The 9,960-nt window shown below is 43.4% G+C and overlaps 1 protein-coding gene across 1 annotated transcript; it reads right to left on the minus strand.

The window, feature by feature from the left end:
* Positions 1-562: 562 nt before the first annotated feature.
* On the minus strand, positions 563-5,850 carry LOC136004696 (histamine H3 receptor-like). The gene is made up of 3 exons (XM_065661451.1): positions 5,571-5,850; positions 5,325-5,491; positions 563-3,000 (listed from the first exon to the last, which is right to left on the minus strand). Exons 1-3 carry the CDS (start codon positions 5,824-5,826, stop codon positions 2,116-2,118), a joined length of 1,308 nt encoding a protein of 435 aa, XP_065517523.1. The 5' UTR covers positions 5,827-5,850; the 3' UTR covers positions 563-2,115.
* Between the last annotated feature and the right edge of the window lie 4,110 nt (positions 5,851-9,960).

Consider the following 9,960-nt stretch of genomic DNA (forward strand, 5'->3'; position numbering starts at 1 on the left):
GTAATGAGTGGCAATTACATGAAAAGCCACAGGAAACAGAGTGGTAGAACAACTGCCAATGGCAACTCCTTTGAAAACTGGTCTGGTCTGTTAGTTAATGCCAGTTGCTGAAAGCTTTGAAATTTTGTTTTACCTTAATTGAATGTAATGTTATAAAGTTTAACTGATTGAACTTCCTTGTTTCTTGACGGCTTGTGAAAATTGACCTGGCTTGATTAGATAGTGAATGAGACTCCAATAATTTAGTGTAACCTGTTTTATAAAAAAGGCAAATATGATGCTAAGAAACAGGAATTAGGGAGTAGACAACAATGAGTTCATTGATCTACTGATGTGTAAGTCTGCCTTGGAGGGGAGGAGGAATAAGTAGATGATCTAATGGCTTTACTTGCCCAAGTGGTGTAATTAATGCTGTTGAAAAACCTTAATGTTGCTCTGTATCTGGATAATGTTCCTCCTAAGAGAACTGTTAAGCTGATTGCTTTATTATAAAACATCCATAGCAGAACATGATGATCATGTTCTTGTAGATCCACTCATGTAGTAGCAGTATGCCCTCCTAGTATACAGTATCTGCTAACCATGTTTTTTTAAAGCTCAAGGTTGGTCCTTGTAACTTAGGAACTGTCTTTGAATAACGGTTTTGTGGTGGTTTCAACTGCAGTAACCCAAATGTTGTAACTAGTGCTTTTTCCCATGTACCACTTGTTAAGGCTACAAAGCTATGACTCGTCCACAGTTATAATTGCTTTTATTGAAATTTTACAAAGTAAATTATTTCAAAATACTGTCTATAAACTTAAAGATTGACTGTACTAATATGCATTTTGGCTGTGGCAGTGGACAACTACAGCTGTTCAGTAGCTATCACCTGCCAGTAAAGTGTCTGTTCAGCTATGCAGAAAATGCTTATGATGGTGGAAACAAACTTGTATCATTAGTAACGTTTAAATTGATACCTCTTATAGGACAAATACAGTCAAAACTTGGTGATCTACCTGTGTAAGCTTCTCTAGTGGCACAGGCAAAATGGTAAGAGCAGTATGTAGTTGTTGGTTCTTGATTTTCAAACACACAATAGCAAGGCTATAAAGTTTAACAGACTTTTCTAAGTTGTGCTGTTCATGGTGCATGACTTTGAAAATGTCTGAACGCTTCACTTCTTTTTTTTTTTTTTTTTCCCAGTGTGACTTGATCCAATGGATGGGGTAGGGGAAGACAACATTTTTTCAGAACTCGCCAGAACCAGTAAAAGTCTAATGGGAAATGTAAAAATTACTCTTTACCTAAAGCTGTGTCTATAGCAAGATATGTCTGACATAGATCTCAGGCTAATCATGCTTACTCAATACTTGCAGCAAAAGATAGAAGAGTAATACCTGTCACTCTTGTGAGGAGGAGCAGAGGCTTGACTTGAGTAGATTCCTGTCAATGCAGGATCCAGACAGGGGGCAGGGAGGAAATCATAGCTGAGGTGGGAAACTCATGGTGAAACTCTTCCAGTGCATGAACTGTCTCAATTCTCATAGCTTCTATTCAGAGCTCAACCCCCCTTTTTATTCCTATTATTGAACTTAGTCGTACAATTTCTTAGTCACATTTTCCACTGAAATCAGTGCTCTCTTACCTGCTACAATTGCTCAGCTGCTCTGGTAACCTCATCAGTCTGGTTCCTCTTGTTCCATGCTTTTCCTAGACACCAGTATTTAGTTTTTTGCATTGGTCATGATCTCATCTGCCTTGTCACTAAGTGGAGGGAAAAGCGTCCTACATTTAACAGCTGAGACTGTTGGTGTCTTAGAGTGGGTTTGGGGATAAAATGTAACAGGTCCAAGGTTAAGACTATGAAATTCCTTACCACCAGTATTTACAATTACGAAAAGTGAGAGCCTGAGCTCTTATTATTGGCCATAAATGTTGTATTCCCTTTTCAGCACTGTAATGCTAGTGCAGTGTTACCAGAAAATATACTGTTGCCGTAATTCCCAAAGAGCATTGAGAAATTACCTTTCTCTTCATTGCTGTGATTTCTCCAGCTATGTGTATGATTGTAATATTTGCAGATGAATATTAGCCAGTTCATGCTCCCACTGAAAGGAAGATACTTCACACTTTTCACATAAAAATTTGAGGATGAATTTTGGCTTTTCCTGAACACAGGAGTTTTGTAAAGGCTCTCCTGAAGCTCATGTGACACAGCGGGTATAGAACAGGGTTAATAGCTGAATTCACCCACAGAAGCCAAAATGAGGTCTCATAGAGAGAATACTGCACACAGTGGCCATGGCAAGCTGCTCTGATGATCATCAAAAGCGTATATGGGGCCCAACACAAACCAAACACACATACAATAATTGCTAAAGACTTTGCTACTCTCTTATCCCGGGAAAGTCTAAATCTGTTTGCCATGGTGTTAGCCATATCCACTCGGCTGATAGTGCTGTATATGCCTTCTGTAGTTTTGTAGAAACCACTCCCATGAGGCTTGGTCTCGACTTCCACCTGGAGTGGTGGAAGGTCTTGATTGACATTCAAATTTAGTGACTGATTGCCACACTTATGTTGACTAACCCTTGAAGCCTTTCTGGGGGGAGAAATGCTGCTAGCTCTCTTCTCATGTTTGTGTCTGGCAGCAGGTTTTACAAAAAATATAGTGTGTTCCCTTTTTTCCCCCAGGAAACTCATTTCACAGTCCTCTTGAACAGGTGATAGGTTTTCTTTCCTGAGGGATGTGCGTTTCCTGATGTTGAGGTAAATACTTAAGTTAAAGTATGTAACAGTGATGAAAGGTGTAAAGAATTCAATAGTAGAGGCAATCATTAGGAAATACCAGTTGTAGAAGAATTCTGCATGACATTCTCTTTCAGGGAGAATGCTCTTTTGGGCAATGTGCTCCCAGCTCAAAATAGCTGGACCATAGAGAAGAAAAGCAGCAATCCATACAGTGATCATCTTTAGCGCTGCATTTCTGGTCATCCCCTTCTGAGCCCGGTAACTGACCTGAGAGAGAGAAAGAGAGAGAAGTGAATCATAGAAGCATACAAGAGAATCACAGAATAGTTCGGGTTGGAAAGGACTTTAAGATCATCTAGTTCCAACCCCCCTGCCATGGGCAGGGGCACCTCACACTAAACCATCTCACCCAAGGCTTCATCCAACCTGGCCTTGAACACCATGAAGGATGGAGCATTCACAGCTTCCCTGGGCAACAGATTCCAGCGCCTCACCACCCTTACAGTAAAGAATTTCTTCCTCATATCCAGTCTAAACTTCCCCTGTTTAAGTTTTAACCCGTTACCCCCTGTCCTGTCACTACAGTCCCTAATGAAGAGTCCCTCCCCAGCATCCCTATAGGCCCCCTTCAGATAATGGAAGGCTGCTATGAAGTGTCCATGCAGCCTTCTCTTGTCCTGGCTGAACAGCCCCAACTTTCTCAGCCCATCTTCATACAGGAGGTGCTCCAGTCCCCTGATGATCCTCATGGCCCTCGTCTGGACTTGTTCCAACAGTTCCATGTCACATACATTGCTAGTATCTCAAAAATGGCTGGCCGGAGATGGCCCCCTCAGTGACTTGTGAGGGGTGAGGAGTTATACCGAGCTTACCAGTACCATGGAAAAGCTGTTTCTGAAACAGGGATTCCAACAAACAGTATCAAGGCGGCTGGATATGTTTTGAGAATGTGCATCAGATCTTAAAAGCTGGAAAACCAAGGCTTTTCCAAGGCAAACAACTGCCACTATTCCTAGAAGTGGTTGTCACCGGTTGCTTATGTATTCAGTTGCATTACCTGTGACGCCAATTTACATAATGTCTAAAAGCAGCACTTCAGAATCCACTCATTTAGATTTTTTAAATAGTTTAATTTTTAATTAGTTTAATACATAAAAGGATCATAGAACACCCATGCAAGTTCTTTTCTTTGTGCTTTGTAGAAAGATACTTTTTTTTTCCTTAATGTGAAAATAGCACCACAAGAAAATTAATGGGTAACAGCTTTTACTTTTGATATCCTTAATTTCATTCTTTTATGACTTTCTTTTTTGAAGACTTGCAGAACTCTTCTCTGCAATTAAGATGTATAGATAGAGTGTTGTGGCCCGCAAAGTGCTTTACAGGAAGAGTAACTGATTTCCCTTATTTTGAAAATAAACTAAGGTACAAAAAAATGTCAGTAAACCAAATTAGCAGTAACATTCAGTAGAATCTTAAAATCAAGATGATCTTCTCAACAGGCTAATTCCCTGGTATACTGGACAGCATTCATATAGTGAATGGGAATTCAGTCTTCACAGCTTTAATGTGGCCACACAGTGTTTTGGGTTATGAAGTCCTCAAGCTTGAATTCTGTACAGGATTCATGATTACTGCCCCAGTCTGTGGATCTCACTCTCCAAAGCCAATGCTGTTCTGGTAGAATACCCACAAAGATGAGGAATCCCGAGTTTGTCTGAATCAGGTCTGATTTTACAATCCCTAAGAAAGCTATGAATGATTTCAGGGGCAGTCTTGTAGGAAGATTAGTGTTTTTATTGATATAGAGAATAATTTAGAACTTCATAAATTCCTGTTTGTATGCTCTTACAGTGCCCTAACCCAACTGGCAGCTTCTGTACTCTTGCCTGGGAAGGGATTTTTATATGGGGATTGATTTGAAGTATTTAAAAGTGGCTGGTTATTATAATTTATTATAACCAGTTTTCCTTGATTAAACCATCCAGTTTATACTATTGGTATAGTCATGAGTTTGTTTTATGAAAGCAAAAATCATGGCTAATTCAGAACCTAGAAAATAAAGGAATTCCGTGTGTTGACTGTTTACGAATTAATCTGTTCATTTTTCCCTCTTCAAAAAAAGAATTTGGTAAAACATCATTGCATATGAATTGTTAAAACTATCTTGCAGCCTCTTTGTGCTGTTTGCCAAAAAGCATAATTGTCTTTTAGCGTGACTTAGAATGAGCAATGAAGCTAAAATAACGTTTTAAGGAAGTGTGGGTGGGGCAGTGGGCTGAAAAATAGCTAAGAATGTGTAGAAGAGTGGAACCTCTCTTGTACTCAGCTGAAACAGCAGCACCTACGGCTGTGCCTGTTGGTAAAGCAGAGTACCTCTTCCAATGTTAAAGTGAGAAGCAAATGTCGTTTGTGGCAAAGTTGATTACTCCCAGAACTATTTCCAGGACCGAGGGGAACTGCCTTGATTCCCCCGTCTGCTGGGGGGGGTTGAGTGAGGTTCGATGCGGCTGAGAGCCCGGTGACTGAAGCAAATCCCGCTGCTTGACAGGGCAGCCCACCTAGCCCCCCGACTCCAGCCCAGCCCTTACCGCTCTGGTGACCGAGATGAACCTGTCGAAGCTGATGAGGACGATGTTGAAGACTGAGGCGGTGCACACCAGGTAGTCCACCACCAGCCACAGCTTACACAAGCCCCTGCCGAGTCTCCACTCGCCCGTCAGCACGTAGGGAATGTAGAGGGGGATGCAAAAGCCGCCTGCGGACAGAGCTCGGCGGTGACACCGGCAGCCCCGCGGGCCGGTGCCCTCTGCCCCTCCCGGCGCCCCGGAACATACCCACCAGGAGGTCGGCGATGGCCAGGTTAAGGAAGAAGAAGTTGCCCTGCTTACGGAGGCTCCGGTCCGCCACGAACGCCAGAATGACCAGGGCATTGCCCAGCACGGTGGCCAGCACCAGCAGACCCATGAACGCCACCAGCAGCGCGGCGGTGGCGGCCGAGAAGGGCCCGCCGCGCTGCCCGGCCCCCGTACGAGCGCTGCCCGCCGCCCGCGGGCTGCCGGAGTGGTTGAACCAGGGCAAGTCCTGGCCCATGGCTCTCGCTGAGACCCGCACCGCTCCCCGCGCCCAGCCGCAGCCCAGCGTGGCTCCTCCCCTGCCACCGCCCCGCCACAGCCCTCGCCGGCGGAAGGACGGGCCGGACACGGCGCGGCGGGCTGGCAGAGCCTGCCGGAGCCTGCGGCTGCGGCCGGGAGAGCTCGGCTGCAGCGGGTGGGCTCCGTCCCGAGCCCGCCTCGCCACGCTCATGCAGTAGCGGTTCCAGCGAGCGCCTGCCGCTCCTCGCGGCTCCGCGGTGCCCGCCCGCCCGTGCCCCCAGCGGCGCTCCCAGTGCCCTCCTCACGTGCTGTCGCTGGTGGGGCACCCTCAGTCGGCGGCGCTGTTTCTGTGGCTCGTGCCCGACGCCGTCCCTTCCGCTCCGCCCTGCTGGCCTCGGGGCCCTCGGGTGAGCGCTGCTTTCCGCCGTGCCGCATTAAGGTCTGGGCAGCCATCTTGTGCCTCCGGTGATCTCCAGCCCCGAGGCCCCGGCACGGGCCGGGCTGCAGTCACCTCGGCCTCTCAGCACCGGGAAGGGCGCTTTGCTGTGCCCAGCCACTCCTGTCCACAAAACCTGGGGGAACGCAGTATTTCTGAGACCTGACTTTCCAAAACTGGTAGTGGATTTAGGTGTATTTTAAAGTGCGTTGTAACAAATACGTTGGAGACCCAGTTTTATCACAGAAGTCAGGTCTGTTCCAGAAACCCAGCATGAGCAGCCAGGAGCAGGCTAAGGTGTCTTCGAGCTTCTGCCAATATGGCTGACAGTGCTGAGGCGGAGGAGTGGGACACAGCAACCTCTGAATGAGCTGCAGAGGCTGCTGAGGCCTGTCGAAGCTGAAGGATAACTCAAGAGAGGAAATGCAGCCTACCTCTACTACTGTTATTTGGCCCATTGTATCATCATCTGCCTTAAAATACGTCACCACTGATAGGCTTTGTCTTCCCTCCCGTGAGAGTTCCCTAGAGGCTAAGCAGTTTGAGACTTGCTGTCTTCATTACAGGTCCTTTATCATTAAAAGAAAACAGAACTTGCTCAAAACCTATCATGGGACGTACATAATCTTCACTTAATTCAGCCAATGTCCCACATGCAGTAAGCTCTTTTATAGAAGATTAGTATGAATCTGCAGTTTGAAATAACAAATATAGAGGAAGGTTTGGTAGCTTTCTAAAAATCTTTTTAAAGGGACTTCAGGTAAGACAAGTAAGAATGGCTTAATAACTTGTCTGTTATGTGGCTGAGGGTAAACACATGTTCTCAGGGTAGCAGTGCCCTTTCCTCCAAGAGAAGCATTAACCCAGTGTCAATGTTGGACGTACAAATTCCAGGCCAGGTAATCCCTATAAATCAGTAGCTTTACAGGGGAGATTTTACAATTTACATTGCTGATGACAGGACCTGTCTGTTTATGTCAGAAATGACAGCTACATGTCTGATGTGGATGAGCAAAATACTCTTTTTACATGCCCCCACATCATCATCTCCCTAAAGCAAATAATTAAAGCCACACAAAGCACAATTGACAGGAACACCAACTCTTTAGCTTATTATCACGGTTATTATTGTTCTTTCTTAATCTGGGGACCCATTTTCACTTCTCTTTGTGCCCAGTTTGGGCAGGATCAAGCTTGTTAATGATTACTGCTATCTGGTGGTGGTGTGGAATATAAAAGAAAAAAGAGGCAGCCAAGAGAGACAAAGAAAAAAAAATCTCCATCAATCACCAGGAAAATGTGGCAGGATTCATTTATTCTTTCACAAATAATTACTATATTCTTTAACTCCTTTAAGGTAATTTCACAGCAGCTCAGTGAGTTTGGAGCATGTATGCTTGTGTACTGTATTTGGAGCAGCTTTTGTAGTGTAATACCTCCTGCAATATTTTGAGATTCTCAGTAAGTCCCATAATTGCATTTAATGCATTCTGATGCTCCATTATTACTGCTGCTTTGGCAAGGCATGATGACTGCAACTGTCAACAGAATTCTGTTCCTAAAAGCATGAACCATCAGTCCGTAACTCTGCAATTTGAGGACTTACTGCTGAAGACTGCATTTGTGCTGTCCAGAGACCCTTGCAGACAGCAAACCCAAGTATGCATGCAAGTCTCAGCACTCTGAGAACAGCAGGTTTTACAAACCTGGATTTCCAGCTTTTTTTTTTCCCCTCCCTTGAAAAAGGGTTTTGTCATGTCCTGTGAGTTACCATCTTTTTTTACTGAACTGCGTTGACTTCTTTTTAAGAACATTAATTCTTGGGAGAAGAACTTCACTTTACTTAAAATACACTTTATGGTGGTATATGTATGTGCACACATTGGGGAAAAAAGGTCTTAAAAAAAGCACAGGAAAGAGAAGAGAGTTATACCTCATCAGTTTCATTGTCTGAGTGTTCTGTTCTGGAGGGAGAACACTATGATTAATGAATCCATATTTTGTTTCTGATCTTTATCCAACCTTGGAAGCAAGAGACACAATGGATTAGATTTGATAAAGAGGAATTAACAATATCCCAATAAAATAATGAAAAATGCAACATTTTCCAAGGCATAGCAATACTGACGTGTTCTGAAATTTTAGTTTTTCATTTTCTGTGATTTCTTTAGTGGTAATTGTTTTCATTTCCATAAGACTTCCTTACGTAATTTTTGAAATGGGGGTCTGAAGCATGCAGTTTCCCATGATTCTAGCATATGTGGGTGAGTAGATCTACATAAATGACAGGAAACCAGAATGTTTTTCCCATACCACAGATAGATTACAGTTTTCCCAGAAGAGGCCAAATTCAGCTTCCAAACTGACTTGGGCAACCACATAGTGGGCAGAATCCAGCTGGCTGGAAGATGAAGAAGACCTTCTTTGAAGTATGATTAAGGAAGGTAGTAAGCGCACTTACTTTGGATCTTTCCTGAATCTGAGCTCAAAGCTAATTGTTTTGGTTTTTACCAGATAACATACTGTATATAATGTTTATTCCTCTGTTTGTTCCTTTTAAAGATACTTTGTGTTATTTGTAGGATTTCATCTACATGTTAACTCTCAGTGTGCCACAAGCTGTATGGTACCAAAGCTTTACTTAAGGTTTTCTGCCTAGTAGACTGAAGGGCATTTCTTGCACATTTCAGTGAAGTGTACGGAACCTTCACTTACATAAGGGAAACTATTCACTGGTAGTTTTGCAAATTTACAATAAGGTATTTCCTTGCTAATGGTCCTATTTTATATTTGTAGGTTGTTGTCAACAGTTCTCTTGCTATGAGTGATTGGTATTTGACAGAAAAAAAGCTTCCTTGGCCAGGAAAAGACTGCCTGAGAAAACATAAAAATAGAATCATAGAATCATAGAATAGTTTTTCAACCAATAAATTGTATAATCATGGAATCATAGAATAGTTAGGGTTCGAAAGGACCTTAAGATCATCTAGTTCCAACCCTCCTGCCAGGGGGAAAAATAGTTGACTATATCATTTGAGTGTATATGTGATTATGTTGCATTATTCTTATATATGCATAATTCTGTAGTATGTAGGAAAATTATTGTGATTATGTACAAAGAGCTAAGCAGACTGCAGAGCACAGAAAGCCAAGTCAAGAACACGAAAGCAGCTAAAGCCCAGTGTGCCTGTGCTTATCATAGAATCATAGAATAGTTGGGGTTGGAAAGGACCTTAAGACCACCTAGTTCCAACCCCCCTGCCATGGGCAGGGACACCTCACACTGAGCCATGCCACCCAAGGCTCTGTCCAGCCTGGCCTTGAACACCACCAGGGATGGAGCATTCACAACTTCCTTGGGCAACCCATTCTAGTGCCTCATCATCCTTACACTAAACAATTTCTTCCTTATATCCAATCTGCACTTCCCCTGTTTAAGTTTGAACCTGTTACCACCATAATGGGTAACTGTTACAGGGTTACCGTAACCGGGATAACCATATTCTGCTATCAGATAGAGCTGATCCTAATAAAATTAACAGGGAAAACTAAATTCTGCTATAATTTCCTATTAACCTCATATCCTTTACCAGTCAGGGTTTTGCTTGCATACTGATTTCCCTTAATTTTGTTTAATGTTCTGTAGATTTGTCCATGTATATGATGCAATTCATATTTTAATTCTTCTTGTTCCTG

The sequence above is a fragment of the Lathamus discolor genome, chromosome Z (genome assembly GCF_037157495.1).
Source record: "Lathamus discolor isolate bLatDis1 chromosome Z, bLatDis1.hap1, whole genome shotgun sequence".
Lineage (NCBI taxonomy): Eukaryota > Metazoa > Chordata > Aves > Psittaciformes > Psittacidae > Lathamus > Lathamus discolor.